Below are 24,513 nucleotides of genomic sequence, written 5' to 3' on the forward strand. Positions count from 1 at the left end.
CGAATGAGGGAGGGCATGCGATCGATCGACTATTATGCTTGGAAATAGAACTGCTATCTTAGTGGAAAGGAAAACATAGAGATAAATTGATGGGGTGGCATATGTGGTGATGTGGATAGGCTGCATGTTAAGATAAATTAGGTAGTGGCGATAATTCTCTTAGGTATATAAGTTTCTCTCGTGGTCATTCCATTGATTGCGTATTGCAAATTTTATGTGCAATTTCATGTTTAGAGATGCGAAAGTAGGCGGTCAGGTATTTATAGCTTAAAGCTGAAAAAATAATTGTACCAACTACAAACAAATTACCATTTCCTAAGAACAGAAAATTCGAGTGAGAAAACACTGATGTGACACATCTAATATTTTCATGGTAAAATTTATGGTCAAAATTAGGCACAAATACGAGCAGGCTTGTTTATGGAAAATTAAATTCAAAACCGTGGCAGCAAGCTCACTGTAATTAAACATATAGAACTTGCTAGCGTGATAATTAGTCACCCCAATATGTGTTTATGAACTTCCAAGATCCGCTAGCTGTAATAAAGTTCACAGATCCCAAAGTTCATGTCATCATGTTTGACACACATTTTTACATTATAACAATTGTTTGATAAGTATCTCTAATTTTTTTCATTGTTTCTTGACAATGCATTGTCATTCAACTAGTATAAAATAATTTTAAAAACAGTCTGGGCACGAGGAGATGCATGCAAGGTTGGGATATGGACAAGCATGCATTTGATAAGCACATAATCATGTACACCTTGAGTGTTGGGTTGATCCATATATCCTGCACTATGTTTTCTTAAGAAGACGAGAAAGCTTTGATGCGTGGCATACATGCCAGTGTGCACCGGTACACGACACCCTGGAAAGCATATAAAAGACATGCAACGGATGATTATCTGTAGAGAAATGCCAGTGATGTGTGTATGTATACATACTGCAGGTATGTGTGTGCATGCGTGTGATAACCCACAAGTATAGGGGATCGCAACAGTTTTCGAGGGTAGAGTATTCAACCCAAATTTATTGATTCGACACAAGGGGAGCCAAAGAATATTCTCAAGTATTAGTAGTTGAGTTGTCAATTCAACCACACCTGGATAACTTAGTATCTGCAGCAAAGTATTTAGTAGCAAAGTAATATGGAAGTAACGGTAACGGTAGCAAAAGTAACATTTTTGGTATTTTGTAGTGATTGTAACAGTAGCAACGGAAAAGTAAATAAGCGAAGAACAATATGTGAAAAGCTTGTAGGCATTGGATCGGTGATGGAGAATTATGCCGGATGCGGTTCATCATGTAACAGTCATAACATAGGGTGACACAGAACTAGCTCCAATTCATCAATGTAATGTAGGCATGTATTCCGAATATAGTCATACGTGCTTATGGAAAAGAACTTGCATGACATCGTTTGTCCTACCCTCCCGTGGAAGCGGGGTCCTAATGGAAACTAAGGGATATTAAGGCCTCCTTTTAATAGAGTACCGGAACAAAGCATTAACACATAGTGAATACATGAACTCCTCAAACTATGGTCATCACCGGGAGTGGTCCCGATTATTGTCACTTCGGGGTTGCCGGATCATAACACAAAGTAGGTGACTATAGACTTGCAAAATAGGATCAAGAACTCACATATATTCATGAAAACATAATAGGTTCAGATCTGAAATCATGGCACTCGGGCCCTAGTGACAAGCATTAAGCATAGCAAAGTCATAGCAACATCAATCTCAGAACATAGTGGATACTAGGGATCAAACCCTAACAAAACTAACTCGATTACATGATAGATCTCATCCAACCCATCACCGTCCAGCAAGCCTATGATGGAATTACTCACGCACGGCGGTGAGCATCATGAAATTGGTGATGGAGGATGGTTGATGACGACGACGGCGATGGATTCCCCTCTCCGGAGCCTCGAACGGACTCCAGATCGGCCCTCCCGAGAGGTTTTAGGGCTTGGCGGCGGCTCCATATCGTAAACGCGATGAATCCTTCTCTCTGATTTTTTTCTCCCCGAAAGTGAATATATGGACTTGGAGTTGAGGTCGGTGGAGCGTCAGGGGGCCCACGAGGCAGGGGGCGCGCCCTAGGGGGGTAGGCGCGCCCCTCACCCTCGTGGACAGGGTGTGGGCCCCCTGACGTGGATTTTTCTTCCAGTATTTTTCTTATTTTTCAAATAGATGTTCCGGGGAGTTTCAGGTCATTCCGAGAACTTTTGTTTCTGCACATAAATAACACCATGGAAAGTCTGCTGAAAACAGCGTCAGTCCGGGTTAGTTCCATTCAAATCATGCAAGTTAGAGTCCAAAACAAGGGCAAAAGTGTTTGGAAAAGTAGATACGACGGAGACGTATCAGCATGTAAAGCATGAACCGTATCGGTGCTATCTATACATGCGGGAATTCAGCCACAACTAGTGCCCTTCCCCTCTCCTAGTTGTAATTGATCCAAAAGGCCATGGTTTTAGGCAGCAGAAGGTAGAGATCGGTCATGGCCACGCGCCTGCAGGAGCAATGTGACCCTAGTTGTGGCTGACACCTGTAGGCACCATAGCATGGAGGATTATCAATTAAGCAAACCGTGGCTGGGTGTACCAGTCAATCTAGTGGCTAGAGACTTCCACAAAGCACACATATTTTGTGTAAACCTGTGGTAGGGGCTATACAATATTTATAGCTAGATACATCTATATCAATCATCACACGAAACAGTGGGCAATGTTATATATGCGCAACCAGCTAGTGCGACAAATGTGAGTGTTTGATTGGTTTGCATCACAAAGGCAAACACCGACAAGAGAAGCATGCATATGGCACGAGTAGGGCTAGCACGAATGCCACGTATGTAATCTGGCATGTCATCGCTTGGATAGGTTCGAGAAACCTTTCTACCTGTCACCACAAGTGTGTGGCTCCTCCAACACGACAAACAACGCATAGTTGTAAAGATGGGGAAAGTATCTATCTATCTATCCATCCATAGCCAGTGCCACTAGATACAAAATAAATAAAGGTCTGGAAACGTTGAGGCTTCTCTTGCAAGCGCCTTGCAACTACACGCATTAACTCCTATTTAAGCGTCTCCATGGATATCCCTAGCTCATTAATTTCTTCCATACTCATATTTATGGTTGCGTCCAATATTACCATCACCCAAGAATCCATTGCACATAAAGCCTCCACCATGGCAGACCACCTTCAAATTCAGCAGAAACAGTTGGTACTACCGCCGGGGTTTAGGTTCCACCCGACGGATGAGGAGATCATCAAATTCTATGTGGTCCCCAAGGTGCTCGATGAAGCCTTCGTTGTCGCGGCGATTGAGGATGTAAACCTCAACAAGTACGAGCCATGGGAGCTACCAGAGAAGGCGAAGATGGGGGAGAAAGAGTGGTACTTTTACTCCCGAAAGGATCGCAAGTACCCCACTGGGATACGAACGAACCGGGCGACGGAGGCCGGCTATTGGAAGGCCACCGGAAAGGACAAGGAGATCTTCCAGCCACCTTTCACACTCATCGGCATGAAGAAGACACTTGTCTTCTACAAGGGCCGGGCGCCTAGGGGGGAGAAGACCAATTGGATCATGCATGAGTATAGGCTCGAGAGCAACAAGAAGCTGACATCCAACCCATCCATCACCACCCGCACCGTCACCAGAACCAACACGGCTTCCAAGGTATATAATAAATTTATACTAGAGTAGTACTCATGAATCATCAACATGCTAGTAGCTAGTTAGCTACTTATTTTGAACAATCAAACGGGAGAACCCCCAACTGAATATTACTCACAGTAGCCAATACGTGGAAAGAATTACAAGGTTGCACCGATGTGTGATGGGAGATACATCCACCATGACATAGCGGCCTCCTTTTGAGTAGGTACCCTGAACGTATGGGTCAAAAGAGAGAAATCGTAGATAATGTTAATACTAGTAGGCCGAGGTGAGTAAATGCAACCATGGAATGTAATGGCATTTCATATATGTCTTAAATGTTCTAAAGGATGGAAAGGTTGATCGAGTCCAAAAGTTGGAGTCGAAGCTTAGTGGAGTCACTATGTTGCCAATTCCTGAGATGGACACTAGTACAGGGGGCGCCTAAATACCCAAGTTATGCGAGATATGTGCCAAATATGAGCAGTTAATGAAAAAGTGATCAGCATCTGTGACAATAGCGTCACACCTGGGGCATGCTACAGAACACATTTGATTTGTACTTATTTAATTTATGTATGTTTGTAGGAACAGTGGGTGGTTTGCAGGATCTTCCATAAGAGCACCGGACTAAAGAAGATGGTGACACCGTCATATAACATGCCAATGTACACAGGAGCAGAACATCAGCAGGCCTTTGTCGACTTAGATACATTGCCTCCTCTCATGGAATATGACATGTCGTCAACATGTGCGCATGCACCGCTGTTTCCTGGAGCTTCTTCATACAAGTCGCACGATGTCGGAACTGGCTCATCGATGATGGGCAGTGTGGCGCTTCCTATGATGAATTACCACTACATCGGGAACAACCACCACCACCAAATGATGGCCAACCCAACACTGCCTCTGTCGCTCTACCAACACCAACAACAACATCAACAGATGATGATGCATATGGGTGCAGATCAGGGTCTCATGGTCGGGGCTCAACCTGGAAGTGGGTTGGCGTCGATGCTGTCACAGGAGGACACTGTGGCCGGGCTGAGGAACAACTACCCAGGGAACACCGCTGCAACAGCAGTTGGCGAGACCTCATTGATGAACATGGGTATGGATGACATTTGGCAGAACTGATGATCAGATAACCCAAGACGACATATATATGTGTGTGCATGCATAAATTAATAATCCATCAGACGGTCAGTTGATATATGCCAACCCGTATATTGGTTGGTGCCACATTTTTATTTGTTAGTGTGACCTTGAGAGAGTTTGCAATCATGGCATGGCTTGGCATGCCACTCTTGTGCTAGTTTTTCAATTGTGTGTATGTGTATTGGCTTGTATATGCACTACCCACCAGGGTATACCTAGCTACATATGCATGTGTTGTAAATGTGTGTACATCATGCATCTTTGAAACCCATATAGAATAAACTACTTTGTTTATATATATATATATATATATATATATATATATATATATATATATATATATTCCATTAAATGTATTAATATCTGTGAATTTGATCACATGTGTGCATTGTATCTGGAAAAGATTTTTTGGCACGCACCAACCTAGAGGGGATTTCCATCCACCGCATAAACACTTATTTATACTTTGAAATGTGTTCTAATAAAATATTAACTCACTTCTAAATGTGTGCTAGTAATTTTATTCCACATCTAATCCAGGGCAAACATTTGTGGTGATGTCCAAGGGAGCGACATGCTCTACACCATGTTTCACACATACTCTGTTGGAAAAAAGCAGTGCCTAGGAGGCGCTTAGGCATGCTTAGGCGCTAGGCCACGGCCAAATGGCTCGCCTAGGGCATAAGTGGAAGTCTAGGCAGGCCAAGCAAGAAATTGTCTACCCAATCGGGAAATCATGCTATATTGCACCGATATGCTAAACATGACATATTCCAATGAAAGTACCTGGTAGTTAACTTATATGTATGCCATAATATCCATACACATAATAATAATCACAGATACACCCTGATTGCCAAAACTATATTACCGCCTAGGCTTGCCTAGGGCACTTAAGCACCGCATAGGCACTAGGCGAAGGTCAACCGCCTCGCTTACGCCTACCGCTCACATATATAGTACGTGACATAGGCTTGGTCTACTAGAAAATGTAGCTTTCATCTCAGAATAAAGTTTTCACGCTGTAGTATTTTCCAATCAATTTTTTAAGTTACTGGCCCACATGTCATGCCACTACTGGAAAAAGACTTATAGCTGGGGTCACATTAGTGGCAAGAACAGACAGGAACCTTCCACAATTATTTTGGGAAGTTCTAGTGGTGGCTGGAAAAAAGGGATGGCCACTGCTAAATGATCGGTAGTGACGGGCAATAATCGTCACCGCCACTCCTATATTTTCACGGAATTAGCCACAGGATAGAAACAATATTGTGGCGGGTCAGGTGACACGCCAGCCATTGGTTCTCAACGTATCTATGGAGGGTCATGAGAAATTCCTGCCACGGTAATATTTTGCTAACCCATGCCCAAACTCTCCAAAATTTTCTAAAGTTAGCAGTGGCAGGGAGCAGATGGCGCCCGCCACAGGTCTTGTAAGTATGGAAAGTGCTTGAATATATCATGTTCATTAACCTAGTGTAGCCTCAAGATACAACATTGCACTTTCAATAGTGTATATTCAACATAGAAAAGGTTTAAAGGGAAAATATTGTTAAAAATGGATTTCAATGGGAAGGCAAGTGTTTCTGTTCACTGAAGAGTGTTTAGTTTATACATGAAGTACATCTATTTTTTTGTGTAGCACTCTCAAATTTGTACGACAACCTATAGGGGTGATACGATGAACCCATGCCAAGTTTCAAACTCTTCATAGCTCATTTGCATGTTATTTCAAACAGAATAGCGTTTTGGACCTTTTGTTGCCAGCAAATCAATTAATGCTTACAAAATAAACCAACTCAATAGGTGTTCAAATTTGAACATTGCACTGTGATTGGTTTGTATTGAACATTGAAAAAGTTTGAGGGGGCAATAAGTTTAAATAATAGAGTTATGTGTGCTAGGCGGTGGTTTCCATTCCAAACTCAGATACTTCGTCGGAGACTATTCAGGGGTCATATGATGAGGTCATGACAAGTTTCATCCATTTTCAAGCTCATTTGGAAGTATTTTTGAATGGAAGAGCGTTTTACCCTTTTTAGTGGCCAAAAATTCAACTAATACTTCCAAAATAGCAAACCAACTCTAAAGGTGGAAAAATTTCGAGCATGATACTTTGAATGGTGTGCATTGAACATGGAAAAAGTTTGAAGGGGAAGTGTACACGGAGAACAACCAAAACAATAAGATCACATAAAACATGGAAAACATAACACCAGCATGCCTTTTGTATCATCCCCTACTTATAAGTTATTAGTTGTGACGTGCAATCCTCGTCACCTGTCAGTGTTCCCATGAACCTATATGTACACCCATCCCAAAATTTCAGAGGCCTCTCGCTTGATCGATTTGATTTGGCCTCATCAAAGCCTAAATTGGGAATAGGAGGCGGCGACCTAGGGGAGGCCGTCGACGGTGGCACCCAAGTGAGCTACTCCCGCCAGTCGGCATCCTCGTCCTCCTACATCAGCATCGGCATACCCGCCGCCGCATCTCCTTCCCGACCATTGATGTGAGATCTCACCTCTTCCATGACCGTCATGGCATGGAGCTTTCTGTCGACCACCTGTCCTCCTCCTCCCTTAACCCTGCTTTGCCCCCCCCCCCTCCATATGTGCTGCCAGACCACTTCCTCCTCCACCACTCCTTCCCCCACCGAACGACCTCCTCCTCCACCCCTTGCCACCCAACCACTTTTCTCCTCTCTTCCGCTTCCCCATAGATTTTTCCAAACCTCTCCTTGTTTCTCATTGAAGTTTTTTTTGGAAGATTGGATCACCACAAGACCGGATTAAGGTGAGATCTGGGTTATCGACATGACTGTGAACCATAAATGGAATTTTTGGGTCAAATGAGATGGTAAATTATATGATGGACATTTAATAAATACACGACAAACAATTTTTTAGAACATGGTGAACATTTTTGAAATGCAAAAAAATTGCATGGTGGAGGAAAAATCATGAAAGAAAATTTAAAGCTGAGGGTAGACATGGAATTGAGTTGGGGCGAGTTGTGTGTACGGTGTGGACATACAACTAGGTTAGACAAGTTTGGTGTCGAGGGTAGACATGGTATTATGTCGGGGTCAGGGCAAGTTATGTGTCTATGATGGACATCACTACACCACGACACTCAAAGCAACGTCGAACAATCTGTCGGCATAGGTCACCTAAGGCGACACATTTAGTGTCGGCAAAGACATATGCCAACAGAAAGGAGTTGTCACCTATAGTCCTGCCGGGGTAGGTCTTTGCCGACAGATAAATCTATGGCGACGGACAATATGACACTGTAGGTGAGGTCTACGCCGATAGACATTTCTACAACGACAGACAATGTTATGCTGACAGATCATCTGACAATGTGGTATGCCGACAGATATTGCGACGTCCATAGCTATGCCGACAATTCATCTGACACTGAGCTATGCCAACAAACTGTGTGACACCCAATACTTTTGCCGACACACTTGTTGTCAGGGTTCTATATTTCAGCAAACATGCAAATGCACGATGTATTAATACAAAATTAACTTCATAATATTCAATTCTTGTCAAGTACACAATACATAATATTCAACTCATCACAAGATACCATTGGTCAATGCTTTCATTCAACATATATAGAAGATCAATTAATTTTCTTCACTCAATTTATCTACAACCATTTAGGAAATACACAAGTGTGACATATAGGATGTGGCCTCTTACAAAATATGATGGCCAATATCCTAAGGAACCAATTGTTCATTCACTTGACTAATACAAAAAATTATGGAAGGGGCCAAGTCTTTGATCACCAAGTCAACATCAACTTCCATATGACCAAAATGTGTTGACCTTGTTATGAACAAAAGTGATCACCAGACCATCATAAATCATCTTGTGGGCTTACTTTCTGCCATTTGTCCCTGAAAAAGAACTCATATGTTTGAGAATCATAGAAATGAGAATTTGTTCAAATTTGTGAGTTGTCTACAATGAGTAGTTGCTAGGATTACCTGCACGTAACTCTAGAAAAAAGCCATGCCTACATTTACTATCTGCTCTCGATTCATCTATAGTCCATTTAAGTACTAACTGTTCTCAGTTCATCTATCTACAGACCACTAAACTATTCACAGACCTAGCATAAATATTCACTGACCTAGTATAAATATTCACATCCATTAGTATAGGCAAGAACAAAAGATTATCAGTGATTGTGGTCGCCAACAGACTAAGAGTATAGCATGCCATTTTGCCTCATTATTCGTTTTTCCAAGGAAATATCATTTGATTTTTTTCCTTCTCTAGTACAACTATGTGGCTATCATAACAACATGTAACTTCAAAATTCATGTTAATAAATTCTGGATGTGTGAATATTGCCTAACAAAAGCAAAAATAGTCCCCTAGTGGCAGCTAGGTAAATTAAACAAGTGTAAACAAGAGCAAAAATAGTCCCCTAGTGGCAGCTAGGTAAATTAAACAAGTGTAGGTGGTTGGCCTCAATAGAAAATTAGAGGAGAAATTCCCACTCGCATACCATATATACGTTTGTGCCCTTCTTTTTGCTAATATCCTAGGTACAAAGCAGCCAAGCCAACACCAACTTCCATATGACAAAATGTGTCAACCATGTTCTGAACAAAAGCGATCGCGAGAACATCTTCCATCAACTTGTGGATTTTCTACTTTCTACCATGTCCCTGCAAAAGAACTAATAATATGTTTCAGCCATCTTAGAAATAGTAGAATTTTTCAAATTTGTGAGTTGTCTTTGAGTCCAAAGGTCTAAGAAACAGTAGATGTACACATATTGGCTTGGTTAAAAGGAAAGTAAACAAATACTTGATTGCACGGCCTCTCCAGTTAAAACTATGCAGATCTTTTTTCTGCACTATAAGAACTGAAATATAAAGCATATAAGGAGGCATTTCTTCTCTACTAAGAGATCTAAAAAATAAAGCCAATAATCTCACAAAAGATTGTACTCCCTCTGTAAAGAAACATAATATCTTTTAGATTACTAAAGTAGTGATCTAAAAGATCTTATATTTCTTTACACATGGAGTTATTATGCAACAGTTTTGTTAAGAAGATAACCTTATTGGAATCTAAACCAAAGTCAGGACAACACCTATCATATCACAAAAATGGATTCTTATAGAAATGTTAGAACTCACTAACAACCGAAGTCTAGGATCCATGTACCATCTTTTAGAATGACACTGATGAGTTGCTGGAACAGAGTATACAAGTTACAAAAAAATGCACAGCATATAATATACAGAAATCAAACACTCAACTTTTCAGTGTAAAGATCAGTAAAATGTGAAGGCTTAGTAGTCTGAACAATACTTTGAACCCTTTAAAAAATAAAGACACTTTCAGTTAAACATTAACTTTGTGTCTACATGTAAAACTGTGTCAAATCCTTATCTTGGAAATAGTTTGAGGCATTGAATCCAAGCTCCAAAACAAAACTTTTAGCTGAATACTAAACATGTAGCAATACTCTAACAATAGAAAAAGAAATCGAATCATGCAGGGGAGTTGCATGTGTTTTACCCTTGAACTCTGGTTGAAGCACCATGCCACCAGTCTACAACATAAATCTCTAAGATTCACCTTTCCTGACACATACAGATAGACACTGAAAGCTTGTCTTCCTTGTAATGATGCACACCCAGAAATACATAGGAATCGCCAAAAATACAGATCTTTAGTAATTTCTTGCAATGCAAATCCATGGATTATGCTGACAATAGTAAAATGAGTGAACTATTGAGGAAAAAGAATTTTCTAAACTTCAGAAGAAACGACAACAGGATGAACAGTAACAACTCTAAGAGAGATGAAAACCCAACTCCTAGTTTTTTAAGTTTGGGCCATGTGTGGCCATGTGAATGTTTTTCATGCATTCAGCAATGCTAAAAGAAAGGCAAATATGTAAACATGCATGTTTTTATATTAGGAAACTGCACATATTTTAGTTACACAATAAAGACCATACATTCTCGACTATACCATTCCCCCAAAACTGAATCATTCAAGTAATCTCCAACTGATCAAATTGGAAATGTTGAGATTAAAAATTGAAATAGCAAAGGAAGGCATTAGATTGCAGACATTTAAAATGAAAACATCGTGCAATATACAACACTTGCTCAGCGGAGGAGCTCACCTATAGCTTAGGCCCTCTCCCCATCATCTAGGCAGAGGAGATGCATCTGGACACTGCTCTGAATAAAATGCATGGTGACAAGCAAAGGGGAGGTCTAAGGAGTGAGGAGAAGCAGAGAGCTAAGGCAAGGGATCAGACCTGCTGCAAATTCCTGCACAAAAGGCAACCCTCTACTCAGTATTTGTAGATGCAAGTTAATACACAAACCATCTGAGACCATCAGTTTCAGCTTACTCGAATTACGAAAAATAACACATGAATAATATCTCACACATATATGTAATTATGTATTAGTCAGATCCACTGATTGACCAAAAATGGGAGCATGTTGTTTCACTTAAATATATTGATAAACACATTTGTTTTGTGTGCTCAGTAGGCAAAACGATAAGCGACATACATGTCTCTTGAAGCTACAATGCCAATGATCTGTTCTGAACTCAACGACAGATGAGATAAGGTTCCTGAAATTGATGATATGATATGAAATCATCTTGAGTAATAGGCACTCACACGCCCACACCATAACCGAACTTATCAGCAAGCAAACGCCACATTTCAATTTTGAAGCAAGAAGATAAAATCTGTGAATAAATATGACATGTTAGACATAAACTTGTTCAACCTAGATAGATCTACTAGGCAATCACACTTTTGGAGGGAAAAATGAGAAGAATCTTACCTGCAGCAGCCAAATCTGGAAACTGGGTTGGACAGAGAGGGTGGGGAGACGTTGCCGGTGGTGGAAGAGGGGCGGCGGAGAGTCTCCTCCACTGCAGCCTGTGGGGTGTCCCCTCGGAGGCAGTGGCGGCGGCAGGCAGGTCAGGGCCAGAGGCCGTCGTGGCGCGAGGCAGATAGTCGGGGGAGGTGGCGGCGCGAGGCAGATAGTCGGGGGAGGTGGCGGCGCGAGGCAGATAGTCGGGGGAGGTGGCGGCGTGAGGCAGGTCGGGGTCGGAGGACGCTGCGGCATGAGCAAATCAACCGCGGGTAAGGGGTGACGCCAGGGAACCAGCGGGCGGCGGCCGCCGCTAGGTGAGCGGACAGCCGGGCGGTACCTTGGACTGCGGACGGTGGGGAGGCGCAGCTGGACGGGAGCTTCAGGAGGTGCCACCGGGGGTGGGAGGGGCAGCGGCGCCACCGAATCGGCCAAGAGGACGGTGGTGGTGCCTGGTGGCGGCGGCGGCGGCTAGGTCTAGGTGGTGATTTTGGTTAGGTTTGTCTATGGCGTGAGAGGTGGACAGTGGGTTTGGGTCATTGGGGAGGGACTTACAAGTATCTGGATTTTGGGCCGAGCCCGCGCGGCCGGGCTCTTGCCGCTTGATATTTTTGGTGTGGGCGCGAGGATAGAAATTGGTGGGCCAGGTCTAAGAAACGCCGACACTTTTCTGTCCAACTGAACCACCGACACATAATGTATTAGTATAGGTGGTATATGCCGACACATTTTACGTCGGTGGTCATTGAGCCATTGCCGACAGATAATGTGTCAAAAAGTCTACATAATACTAACAATTAGTGTGTCGGTATAGTTTGAGACAAAAAGAGTGTCGGCCTTGTGAACTTATGCCAACAGATGCATGTCGCTATTGTGGTGTCGTGGTGTAGTGCATCCAATTAGATCAGGTCGAGACGAGTTGTGTATTGATGGTCGACATACAACTGGGTTAGGAGAGTTGCGTGTCATGGGTGGACATGCAACAAGGTCGGGAAAGTTGTGTGTCGAGTGTGCACATGCAACTTGGTCGGGAATGGTCAAGTTGGGGGTCTAGGGTGGACATGCAACTGACATGGAAATGGGTCCAACGACTATGCATTTCAAAGGTGGACATGCAATTCCGTAGTTGTCGGGGGCAAGAAGGCGAGTTATGTATCTAGGACGGACATGCAACTAGATCAGGGTCTGGAAAGTTGTATGTCGAGAGTGGATATTCAACTTGAACAAAGGGGTCGAGGGCCCGTTGCATGTTCAGGGTGAACTTGCAATTGGGGCAAAGGGGGTCAAGGGCCGGTTGCAGGTCAAGTATGTACTTGCAACTGTGACGAAGGGTCAAGGTCCAATTGCGTGTTAAGGATGGACTTGCAACTAGGGCAAAGGGTTGAGACAAGTTGTGTCTCGAGGGTGCACTTGCAAATGGGACAAATCCTCGACGCCAAATTGTGTGTCGAGGGTGCATTCCAACCGGAAAAAAGATGATCAGGCCTCGAGTGTGTGTCGAGGGTGAATTTGCAGTTAGGGCAAAAAGGTCGGGCTTAATTGCATGTCACGTGGGTGATACAACAGCCCACGCACAAAGGTGATTCTCTCTTAGGAACGAAACAAAACCCCAACAATGGTTCAGGAAAAATTCAAAACAACACAAATCTTGGAGCTATAAATCGGCAGGTGCAAAACTTAAATGAGACATCACTAGCAAACTGAGCCTAGATCAGATGGTTAGTTTTTTATGGTGAAACCAGCCCACCAGGGTCTTGGCAATGGTGCTTTTTTAAATTTATTTCAGACTTTCCAGCAATATTTGTTCAGCAAGAAGAGGCGTTCCTGTCTGACTATGGAGGCGGTAGTGATAACTTCATCAATCACAAAGATGATGTGCTGGCTCGGTCTCTCGAAGGTGCTCATTGCGGCAGGGTGTGCGTACGATTGCTTTCATAGGGGTGAGTGTATTTGGCTATGTATGAGCGTCTGCGTCTGTACTGTGTTAAAAAAATCATAATTTCTCGTCTAGATGAGAATTAGCAAAACTGAATTTGAATCATTTATTTATTAGGAAAAGGTTTTCTTTTTCGTGGTGCTTATTCATTACGATATCGACTCGTTTGTGCTTTGTCTTGTTGGGAGTCGTGCTTTGTTTCTGATACAAATTCCGAGTCTAAGTCGTACTATTAGGCGCTCCCATCTGACCACTACATATATGCCTGCCTACGTACGAACGAAGGCGCAGGGCACAGCCGATTCATGTTGATCGGAAAAAATAACGATATGATGAAGCCGCCGATTCCTAAATGACCCTGCCGGAGAGGCTGGAAGTCGCCGGAATCAGCACTGCCTTTACCCTCCGGCAGTAGCAGTAGCAGCTTCATCCCCGATGAAATAATCTTCTTCGAGATACTGGTACTTCTTCCCGTCAAGTCCCTCCTACGCTTCCAAGCCGTGTGCAAGTCATGGCGCGCCACATTAACCAGCACTCCTTTCGTCCGCAGGCATCTGGAGCTCTCAAGGTCGACCATGGTCGTGGTGCCGCGCAAGTACCAGGCCTCTCGATTCCTCAACATCTTCAGCTTCCAGCCAGGCGAAAGCAAGTGCGCCGAGCTGATGGTCCGAAAGGAGTTTCAGCCCTATGGGATCCCGGCGTTCAGCATTCCTCTCCACTGCGACGGCCTGATCTTGATCCCTGCCTTCACGGGGACAATTTTCATCTGCAACCCGGCCACTGGAGAATTTGTTGAGTTGCCACCTGGAAGCCCCAGCCTTCTCCGTGAACACAGGGTGGCCTTTGGCTTTGATCCCTGGAGTGGTACCTACAAGGTGGCCAGGCACTTCATCCGCTCCTACAGAGATACTACTACTGCGCAAATGGATGATGGGGAAGAAGGTGGCACCACCACTAGTAGAGAATACAGCTGCGGACATGAGATCTTGACATTCGGTGGTGATGTGGGCAAGGAAGAAGCTTGGGTATGGAAGGCCACCGTGGATCCGCCATACCCTATCAAGGCCAGGACCCCGATTTGTCTCCCGGGGGTCTTCTTTTGGAGTGCTCTCAAGTCCATGGTGCTACCTGCAAAGGTTATCTCGAACGTCATCCTTCGATTTAGTTTACTTGATGAAACATTTACGGTGCACCCTAACCCTCCGTGCAGCGAATATCTAGGCAGGAACGATTCCCTATCTGCGCTAGGTGGTAAGTTATGCTATATCCACTCCACCTCACCGTGGGACAATTCCATTTGGTTGGCGGAAGATGGGTCAAATCTGGCTTGGTCACTATGCCGCCGAGTCTGCCTGCCGATACCAAGAATGCTTCTTGCCTTTGCTTGCGCGTCGACTGACCGGGACAAGATATTCATCTCCGTTGATGCGTGCATCCTTCTCCGGTGTGATCTCCGTGATGGATCCCTTGAAGAAATAATCAACATGCCACGTGACATGTTGTATGATCTCCGGAACGGCAGAAAAATCAACATTGGTGCGCTCTTTGTTGCCCATTATATGGTGCCATATGTGGAATCACTGTTGCGCATCAGACCTTCGAGATAACGAGACATCATATCATATGTGATCTCATCATTAATAAATGTTGTCTAATTTCTTGTGTTGCAACCAAAATAAGCGAAATCACATTAATATACGTCTGTTTTTGCATTGTTCTTACCTAGTCCTTACAATGTATTTCGTTATGTTGATATTGTCCATCACATATTTGAGTTGCTACAGATACAATGCTGATGCTTGATCCTGCTTGTTTATAAAACTGCCAAATTGACAGATTATCGCTAATATATCTTTTCTTTGTTAACTCGTTGTTGTGACTCACAGAGTGCTTTAGAATCTGGTGAACATCGAGTATATTTTTTCTTCCTCCTATCCTCAAGAAGTAGTACTTTATGAGCAATCTTATGGTGATGGGTGTGTCTCCTTAGAGCAAAATGTCCAGAGCAACTCAAACGTGTTTTCTGAAGATACCTCTGAAATCACTAAATCGGCAAGCACAAAGTGTATGGTTATTCAAATTGATTTTGTCAATACTAAAGATCAAAATTGCAATGCTAGACACTTATATTTTTATGCAGCCCATGTTTTGGCCTTTGGCTCCATTTCTTCAGGAAAAAATCAAAAAAAAAATCAGGCGTTTTGGAGCTCTTGAAAAATACTTTTTCTTCTGTTCTTTATTTTGACCATGTTCTCAGTTGTCTGGTAATTTCCTAAGAATTCCTTCTGCATGTGTGACGTGCAGATTGAAGGGGGAAAAGCATTAGAATCGAGCATTAATGTGCAAAGTATCATTGATAAAGGGTAAATTATAATAAGAAATAGTGATGCAAAATGGACGTATCAGCTCCCCAAGCTTAGACCTCGCTTGTCCCCAAGCGAAAGCCGAGCTTAGTAAACATGGCACAGTTTTATGAAGTGTGGAGTTGATAGTAAATAATACCAAAATGACAGCATCGCTATTTACTTTCATGACCAAACATTCTAAACAGCAATCCCTTCTTGTTCTTACAAAACTTCTGATGAGGAGGTCATGACACCTTTAGATGCAGAAGTTTAACCCATAAAAGTTTCTTGATCATTAATTTTAGAAACGGCCTGGGCACGAGGAGATGCATGCAAGGTTGGGATATGGCCAAGCATCCAGTTGATAAGCACATAGTCATGTACACCTTGATTGCTGGGTTGATCCATATATCCCGTGCCAGGTTTCTAGAAAAGGCAAGTACGTGGGATGCGTGGCGCGCATTTGTGTGTACACCAGTACAAGACTCCCTGAAAAGCAGATAAAAACATATAACGGATGATTATCTCCAGACAAATCCAGTGTATGCATAAGGGAATTCAGCCGTAGCTAGAGCCTTTCCGCTCTCCCGGTGGTAACTGATACAAAAGGTCATGGTTTTACACAGCGGAAGATAAAGATCGGTCATGGCCACGCAGGCTGCATACGCGCCTGCAGGAGCAATGTGACCCTGGTTGTGTTTCACACCCATAGGCACCACAACATTGAGAATTATCCTTGCATGTATTGCTAGCAATTAATGGTAAACTATGGCTTGGTGTACAATCAATCTAGGGGTCATAGACTTACGAAATGCACATGGTTTTTTTGTAGCTATATATGCACATCCAGCTGGCGAGACAAATGTGAGTGTTTGTTTGCCTTGCATCACAGAGCCAAACACCAGAAACAAAAGCATGCATATGACACAAGCAGGGGTAGCATGAAGAGCACATATGCATACGTTAAAAAGAATGAGAACAAAACCAAGTATGCAATCTGGCATGTCATGGCTTGGAAAGGTTTGAGAAACCTAGCTACTTGTCACCACAAGGGTGTGGCACCTCCAACGGGACAAACAATGCATAGTTGTAAAGATGAGGAAGCTATCTATCTATCCATCCATAGTGAGTGCCACTAGATACAAATTTAAAAAAGGCAAAAAAATCTTGAGACTTCTCTGGCAAGCGCCTTGCTAGTACACGCATTTACTCCTATTTAAGCGCCTCCATGGATATCCATAGCTCATTAAATTCCAGCCTCCAATATTGCCATCACCCTAGAATCCATTGCAGAGAAATCCTCCACCATGACAGACCACCTTCAAGTTCAGCAACAGAAGTTGGAGCTACCGCTGGGGTTTAGGTTCCACCCGACGGATGAGGAGATCATCAACTCCTATGTGATCCCCAAGGTGCTCGATGAAGCCTTCGTAACCGCGGCGATTGAAGATGTGAACCTGAACAAGTACGAGCCATGGGAGCTACCAGAGAAGGCAAAGATGGGGGAGAAGGAGTGGTACTTTTACTCCCGAAAGGATCGCAAGTACCCCACTGGGATACGAACGAACCGGGCGACGGGTGTCGGCTATTGGAAGGCCACCGGAAAGGACAAGGAAATTTTCCACCCGCCACTCACGCTCATCGGCATGAAGAAGACGCTCATCTTCTACAAGGGCAGGGCGCCTACGGGGGAGAAGACCAACTGGATCATGCATGAGTATAGGCTTGAGAGCAACAAGGAGCTGACATCCAACCCGTCCACCGCAACCCGCACCGTCACCGCCACCAAGGCGGCTTCCAAGGTATATAATAAACTTATGGTATACTAGTAGTCATGAATTCTTAACATCCAGTAGCTAAGTAGCCACCTTTTTTGAATAATCAGGGGGAAGAATCCCCACCTGAATATTACTCTTAAGTTGCCAATACATGGCAAGAATGACAAGCTTGCACCGATGCGTGAGGGGAGATAAAGCGGCCATGACATAGTGGACTCCTTTTGAGTAGGATACTTGAATGTATGGGTAAAAGAGAGAAACCATCAGTAATGTTCTTGATAGTAGAACGAGGTGAGTAAATACCGCCATGGAATGTCGTATTGTTTCATGACTCCTAAATATTCTAAAGGATGGAAAGGTTGACCGAGGCTAAATGTTGGAGTAGAGGCCTAGGGGAGTCAGCGTGTCCCCATTTCCAGAGATTGGCACTTGGATAGGGCCGCCTAAATACCTAAATTATGGGATATGTGTGCTGAACATGAGCAGTGAATGACAAAGTGATCGGCATCTGCGACAAAAGCATCACACCCAGGGCATGCTACTGATCATAGTTGATTTGCACTTATTTAATTTAGGTATGCTTGTAGGAACAGTGGGTGGTTTGTAGGATCTTCCATAAGAGCACCGGACTGAAGAAGGTGGTGATGCCGTCATATGTCATGCCAATGTCCACTGGAGCAGAACATCAGCAGGGGCTCACTGACTTAGATACATTTCCTCCTCTCATGGACTATGACATGTCGTCATCGCTAGCAAATCCAACGTTGCTTCCTGCAGCTTCTTCATACCAGTTGCACGACATCGGGGCTGGCTCATCGATGATTGGCAGCATGGCGCTTCCTATGATGAATGACCACTACATCGGGAACCACCGCCAGCAGATGATATCAGACCCAACACCACCATTGCCATTCTACCAACAACATCAGCAAATGATGATGTATATGGGTGAAGATCAGAGTTTCATGGTCGGGGCTAAGCCTGGGTGTGGTCCATCGTCAATGGTGTCACAGGAGGATGCCGTGACCGGGCTGAGCAACAACTACCAGGGCAACGCCGCCGCAACAGCAGGTGGCAAGACCTCGTCAGTGAACATGAGTATGGATGACATGTGAAAGTACTGATGATCAGATAATCCAAGATAACATATATATGTGTGTGTGTGCGTGCATAAATTTATAATCCATGGGACGGTCGTTCGATATATGGCAACCCGTATATTGGTTTGCGCCGTATTTAATTTCTCATTGTGACCGCTAGAGAGTTTGCATGCAGTCATGCCTCTCTTGTGCTAGTTTTTCGATTGTGTGTATGTGTATTGGCTTGTATGCACTATCCACCCGGGTTTACCTGGCGATATATGCATGTGTTTTAAAATACTGGCAGGCGGACAACATGCATCTTTTAAACCTATGTAAAATGAACTATTTTGTTTAATTAAAGCTTTTCCATTATATGTTTGGGCGTGCAACCACCTAGAGGGATTGCCATACACTTTTAAATGTGTGCTAATAAACTGTTACTTATTTCACTTTTAAATGTGTGTTAGTAATTTTACTTCTAAAAGTTTGGGTCAACATTTGTGGCGATGTCCAAGCGAGCGACGTGCTCTACACCATCAGTTTGAGGCATGCAACAGGTGACATGGGCCCGGTCTACTTGAAATTGTAGCTGGCATCTCACACTAGTAGAAAACGGGGCAAAGGTCACAGGGCAGTTTTCACATTAGCCCCGGTTCAGTCACGAACCGGGACCCATAGGGGCATTCGTCCCGGTTCGTGAGCCCAGGGGGCCGGCCGGGGCCTCGTGGGCATTGGTCCCGGTTCGTATGGAACCATTTGTCCCGGTTCGAGCCACGAACCGGGACTAATGGTCCTCGCTCCTGGCCCACAACCATTTGTCCCGGTTCTTGGCATGAACCGGGACAGAAGGCCCGGATTTAGTACCGGTTCATGCCACGAACCGGGACCAATGAGGTGCCTATATATACCCCATCGCCACGGCAGAGCACTCCACAGTGCTCTGTTTTTCTCTGGCCGGCGAGGGGAGGGCTTTGTGGTGCTCTAGCTCACCTCCTATGCACATGAGGTGTTCGATGAAATGCCCGAGCCACACTAGTTAATCTTTCTCCTCTCGAAACTCGACCTCCGAGCTCCATTTTCCTCGAGATTTGTCTAGGTTTAGCGGCCCGTCACGTCCCATTCCCGTCTTCACCGCCGTCGACCGCCCGCGCCGATCTCGTCACCGGCAACACCGTGGTGAGCCTCTTGTTCTTATCTTCTTTTTGAAAGAAAAAAATTCTTACTTTAGATAGATACTTGTCTAATTTTCTTACTATTTTATTCCTTCTTATTACATAGTGCGATGGTTTTGGTATCCGCCCCCGTCGGCCCTCGTCCTGTCTATGATTCGGATGTGGTATATATTATCTTTTTATAACTATTTGATTCATTTATTGTTTATGACAAATATACCGACCAGCGTGACATAGATTTTATTTATCTAGGAGGTGGTTCAACCGGAAATTCTAACCGACCCTATTGTCGAGAGGTTAAATTTAGTTGAAGAAGAAAACAATTACTTGAAGGAAAAAATAAAAAAAAATTGAGGAGGAGAAGATGATATTGGAGTTGCATGTTGCGGATGTCGTCGATGATCACAAGATCAAGATGGATGCAATGCGCTTGAAGGTTAGAAAGATTAGAAAATATGCCATTCATACCGAGGCTTGGTATCATTATGCCGTTGGATCAATTGTTACCTTGGTTGCGATTATGATCGCATTTGCTTTCGCATTGAAATGTTTTACATAGTTTCAATGTATGGTTTAATTAATTAGATGCTCTGGAGAGCTATATATATGTTGTTAGATGAGAACTATGTATGTACTTTGGTTCTAATGTGATGATGAACTTCTATTAATTTGGTCACTTAATTATCTATTCATGATGTTCTGTAATGGTTTTTGACACACTCAATTATATATAATGCACGCAGATGAACCGGCAATGGATGTACGGTGACAGACACACCTCCGAGTACATTAAGGGCGTGCATGATTTTCTCGAAGTGGCTGAGGCAAACAAGCAGAATGGTTTTATGTGTTGTCCATGCCCTACATGTGGGAATACGAAGTCTTACTCTGACCGGAAAATCCTTCATGCCCACCTGCTTTACAAGGGTTTCATGCCACACTATAATATTTGGACGAGGCACGGAGAAATGGGGGTTATGATGGAAGACGGCGAAGAAGAAGAGGACGATGACAACTATGTGCCCCCTGAATACGGTGATGCTGCAACGGGGGAAGCTGCTGAAGATCAAGAGGAACCAGACGATGTGCCCAATGATGCTGCAAGGGGGGAAGCTGCTGAAGATGAAGAGGAGCCAGTGCCCGATGATGATGATCTCCGCCGGGTCATTGTCGATGCAAGGACGCAATGCGAAAGTCAAAAGGAGAAGCTGAAGTTCGATCGCATGTTAGAGGATCACAAAAAAGGGTTGTACCCCAATTGCGAAGATGGCAACACAAAGCTCGGTACCGTACTGGAATTGCTGCAGTGGAAGGCAGAGAATGTTGTGCCTGACAAAGGATTTGAGAAGCTATTGAAAATATTGAAGAAGAAGCTTCCAAAGGATAACGAATTGCCCGACAGTACATACGCAGCAAAGAAGGTCGTATGCCCTCTAGGATTGGAGGTGCAGAAGATACATGCATGCCCTAATGACTGCATCCTCTACCGCGGTGCGTACAAGGATCTGAACGCATGCCCGGTATGCGGTGCATTGCGGTATAAGATCAGACGAGATGACCCTGGTGATGTTGACGGCGAGCCCCCCAGGAAGAGGGTTCCTACGAAGGTGATGTGGTATGCTCCTATAATACCACGGTTGAAATGTCTGTTCAGAAACGAAGAGCATGCCAAGTTGATGCTATGGCACAGTGAGGACCGTAAGAAAGACGGGAAGTTGAGAGCACCTGCTGACGGGTCGCAGTGGAGAAAAATCGAGAGAAAGTACTGGGCTGAGTTTGCAGCTGACCCAAGGAACGTATGGTTTGGTTTAAGCGCGGATGGCATTAATCCTTTCGGGGAGCAGAGCAGCAATCACAGCACCTGGCCCGTGACTCTATGTATGTATAACCTTCCTCCTTGGATGTGCATGAAGCGGAAGTTCATTATGATGCCAGTTCTCATCCAAGGCCCTAAGCAACCCGGCAACGACATTGATGTGTACCTAAGGCCATTAGTTGAAGAACTTTTACAGCTGTGGACTGGAAACGGTGTACGTACGTGGGATGAGCACAAACAGGAGGAATTTAACCTGCACGCGTTGCTGTTTGTAACCATCAACGATTGGCCCGCTCTCAGTAACCTTTCAGGACAGACAAACAAGGGATACCACACATGCACACACTGTTTAGATGACACTGAAAGTATATACCTGGACAAAAGCAGGAAGAATGTGTACCTGGGCCATCGTCGATTTCTTCCGACCAACCATCAATGTCGAAAGAAAGGCAAGCATTTCAAAGGCGAGGCAGATCACCGGAAGAAGCCCGCCATGCGTACCGGTGATCACGTACTTGCTATGGTCAATGATTTACACGTAATCTTTGGAAAGGGTCCCGGCGGACTAGCTGTTCCGAATGACGTTGAGGGACACGCACCCATGTGGAAGAAGAAATCTATATTTTGGGACCTATCCTACTGGAAAGAGCTAGAGGTCCGCTCTTCAATCGACGTGATGCACGTGATGAAGAACCTTTGCGTGAACCTGCTAGGCTTCTTGGGCGTGTATGGGAAGACAAAAGATACACCTGAGGGACGGGAGGACCTGCAACGTTTGCACGAAAAAGACGGCATGCCTCCGAAGTAGTATGAAGGTCCTGCCAGCTACGCTCTTACGAAAGAAGAGAAAGAAATCTTCTTTGAATGCCTGCTCAGTATGAAGGTCCCGACTGGCTTCTCGTCGAATATAAAGGGAATAATAAATATGCCAGAGAAAAAGTTCCAGAACCTAAAGTCTCTTGACTGCCACGTGATTATGACGCAACTGCTTCCGGTTGCATTGAGGGGGCTTCTACCGGAAAACGTCCGATTAGCCATTGTGAAGCTATGTGCATTCCTCAATGCAATCTCTCAGAAGGTGATCGATCCAGAAATCATACCAAGGCTAAGGAGTGATGTGGCGCAATGTCTTGTCAGTTTCGAGCTGGTGTTCCCACCATCCTTCTTCAATATCATGACGCACGTCCTAGTTCATCTAGTCGACGAGATTGTCATTCTGGGGCCCATATTTCTACACAATATGTTCCCCTTTGAGAGGTTCATGGGAGTCCTAAAGAAATATGTCCGTAACCGCACTAGGCCAGAAGGAAGCATCTCCATGGGCCATCAAACAGAGGATGTCATTGGGTTTTGTGTTGACTTCATTCCTGGCCTTGAGAAGATAGGTCTCCCTAAATCGCGGTATGAGGGGAGACCGACTGGAAAAGGCACGCTTGGAGGGGGGAACTCAACGGATATTCTTGGTCTGAAGCACACTACACAGTTCTACAGAACTCTACCTTGGTGACCCCGTATGTCGATGAACACAAGAACAGTCTGCGCTCCAAACACCCGGAGCAGTGTGACGACTGGATTACATGTGAACACATCAGGACTTTCAGCAGTTGGTTGGAAACACGTCTCAGAGGTGACACCACTGTTTGTGATGAGTTGTACTCGTTGTCCAGGGGACCATCTTCGACTGTATTGACTTACAAAGGATACGAGATAAATGGGAATACATTTTACACGATCGCCCAAGATCAAAAGAGCACCAACCAAAACAGCGGTGTCCGCTTTGATGCAGCAACCGAGAGGGGAAAGGACACATATTATGGTTACATAATGGACATATGGGAACTTGACTACGGACATGATTTTAAGGTCCCTTTGTTTAAGTGCAAATGGGTCAATCTGTCAGGAGGCGGGGTACAGGTAGACCCACAGTACGGAATGACAACAGTGGATCTGAACAATCTTGGGTACACTGACGAACCGTTCGTCCTAGCCAATGATGTGGCACAGGTTATCTATGTGAAGGACATGTCTACCAGACCGAGGAAAAGAAAAGATAAGGAAGCGAATACATCATACGATGAGCCAAAGCGCCACATAGTTTCATGAAATTCCTCCCTTCAAAGTCAAGGCTGACCCAAGCATCCTGATAAACGATGAAGATTATCCATGGTTACGGCGCAATAAGCAAATGACACAAGCGAAGAAAAAGTGAAGACTTTCTCCCGCAACTATTATGATGATAGCATGCCAACTTTGTAATAGACGAGTATGATACCATTGTCCGTTTGTACAAGAAGTGCATCTAGTTTTTGCCGTAACCCTCTCAACTTTCTTGCACATGCTATGTGGATGAAATGATGATATCATGCCAACTTTCAACCTTTTCAGAGTTCATTTGAAATGCTTTATAAGCCCTGAGTGCAGAGAGGTTAGGCCCGTAAGCCTGCTTTAGAGAGGAGCTCGACAGCTCAGGCGCACCGCACCTTATAAACAGGTGCGGCTCTCTCTTAGCTAGCGAGGTGGGACTAAACTCACCACCACGCCGCTGTGCAAGGCCATTGGTCCCGGTTGGTGGCACGAACCGGGACCAATTCCACCCTTTGGTCCCTGTTGGTGCCACGAACCGGTACTAATGAGGCTGTGGCCCCACGAGCACCTTTAGTAC

The 24,513-nt window shown here is 44.3% G+C and overlaps 4 protein-coding genes and 1 long non-coding RNA gene across 10 annotated transcripts; 4 read left to right on the top strand and 1 right to left on the bottom strand.

Moving 5' to 3' along the window:
- The first annotated feature begins 3,068 nt into the window (after positions 1-3,068).
- On the top strand, positions 3,069-5,118 carry LOC109782981 (NAC domain-containing protein 92-like). 2 transcript variants are annotated; one of them, XM_020341606.4, is made up of 2 exons: positions 3,069-3,699; positions 4,267-5,118. In XM_020341606.4, exons 1-2 carry the CDS (start codon positions 3,106-3,108, stop codon positions 4,813-4,815), a joined length of 1,143 nt encoding a protein of 380 aa, XP_020197195.2. In that variant the 5' UTR covers positions 3,069-3,105; the 3' UTR covers positions 4,816-5,118. The 2 variants fall into 2 exon arrangements, with proteins under 2 accessions (XP_020197195.2, XP_020197198.1); XM_020341609.4 differs by having other exon boundaries at positions 3,130-3,699; positions 4,273-5,118.
- A 3,312-nt stretch (positions 5,119-8,430) lies between these two features.
- Positions 8,431-12,217, bottom strand: LOC120969772 (uncharacterized). 3 transcript variants are annotated; one of them, XR_005764131.2, is made up of 6 exons: positions 11,690-12,217; positions 11,408-11,591; positions 11,008-11,158; positions 10,392-10,456; positions 9,367-9,529; positions 8,431-8,749 (listed from the first exon to the last, which is right to left on the bottom strand). It is a non-coding gene; the product is annotated as an uncharacterized lncRNA (long non-coding RNA). The 3 variants fall into 3 exon arrangements; XR_005764132.2 differs by having other exon boundaries at positions 9,367-9,540; XR_006666678.1 differs by having other exon boundaries at positions 9,367-10,456.
- Positions 12,218-14,233: 2,016 nt separating this feature from the next.
- On the top strand, positions 14,234-15,505 carry LOC141027618 (uncharacterized). Its single transcript, XM_073504707.1, has 2 exons — positions 14,234-14,909; positions 15,495-15,505. Exons 1-2 carry the CDS (start codon positions 14,234-14,236, stop codon positions 15,503-15,505), a joined length of 687 nt encoding a protein of 228 aa, XP_073360808.1.
- Positions 15,506-17,243: 1,738 nt separating this feature from the next.
- LOC109782982 (NAC domain-containing protein 20-like) lies at positions 17,244-19,160 on the top strand. Of its 2 annotated transcripts, none has more exons than XM_040395327.3 (2): positions 17,244-17,805; positions 18,375-19,160. In XM_040395327.3, exons 1-2 carry the CDS (start codon positions 17,311-17,313, stop codon positions 18,894-18,896), a joined length of 1,017 nt encoding a protein of 338 aa, XP_040251261.1. In that variant the 5' UTR covers positions 17,244-17,310; the 3' UTR covers positions 18,897-19,160. The 2 variants fall into 2 exon arrangements, with proteins under 2 accessions (XP_040251261.1, XP_020197199.1); XM_020341610.4 differs by having other exon boundaries at positions 17,246-17,805; positions 18,369-19,160.
- A 122-nt stretch (positions 19,161-19,282) lies between these two features.
- Positions 19,283-24,166, top strand: LOC141027947 (uncharacterized). 2 transcript variants are annotated; one of them, XM_073505615.1, is made up of 2 exons: positions 19,283-20,199; positions 20,288-24,166. In XM_073505615.1, the coding sequence occupies exon 2, from the start codon at positions 20,779-20,781 to the stop codon at positions 22,657-22,659; it is 1,881 nt and encodes a 626-aa protein (XP_073361716.1). In that variant the 5' UTR covers positions 19,283-20,199; positions 20,288-20,778; the 3' UTR covers positions 22,660-24,166. The 2 variants fall into 2 exon arrangements, with proteins under 2 accessions (XP_073361716.1, XP_073361717.1); XM_073505616.1 differs by having other exon boundaries at positions 19,283-20,039; positions 20,142-24,166.
- Positions 24,167-24,513: the final 347 nt, after the last annotated feature.

The sequence above is a fragment of the Aegilops tauschii genome, chromosome 7 (genome assembly GCF_002575655.3).
Source record: "Aegilops tauschii subsp. strangulata cultivar AL8/78 chromosome 7, Aet v6.0, whole genome shotgun sequence".
NCBI lineage: Eukaryota > Viridiplantae > Streptophyta > Magnoliopsida > Poales > Poaceae > Aegilops > Aegilops tauschii.

Coding starts and splice junctions, on each gene's coding strand:
- LOC109782982 (XM_020341610.4), top strand. CDS start 17,311: ATGACAGACCACCTTCAAGTTCAGCAACAGAAGTTGGAGCTACCGCTG. Junction 17,806..18,368: donor CCACCAAGGCGGCTTCCAAG/GTATATAATAAA, acceptor GTATGCTTGTAG/GAACAGTGGGTGGTTTGTAG.
- LOC141027947 (XM_073505615.1), top strand. CDS start 20,779: ATGAACCGGCAATGGATGTACGGTGACAGACACACCTCCGAGTACATT.
- LOC109782981 (XM_020341606.4), top strand. CDS start 3,106: ATGGATATCCCTAGCTCATTAATTTCTTCCATACTCATATTTATGGTT. Junction 3,700..4,266: donor GAACCAACACGGCTTCCAAG/GTATATAATAAA, acceptor GTATGTTTGTAG/GAACAGTGGGTGGTTTGCAG.
- LOC141027618 (XM_073504707.1), top strand. CDS start 14,234: ATGGTCGTGGTGCCGCGCAAGTACCAGGCCTCTCGATTCCTCAACATC.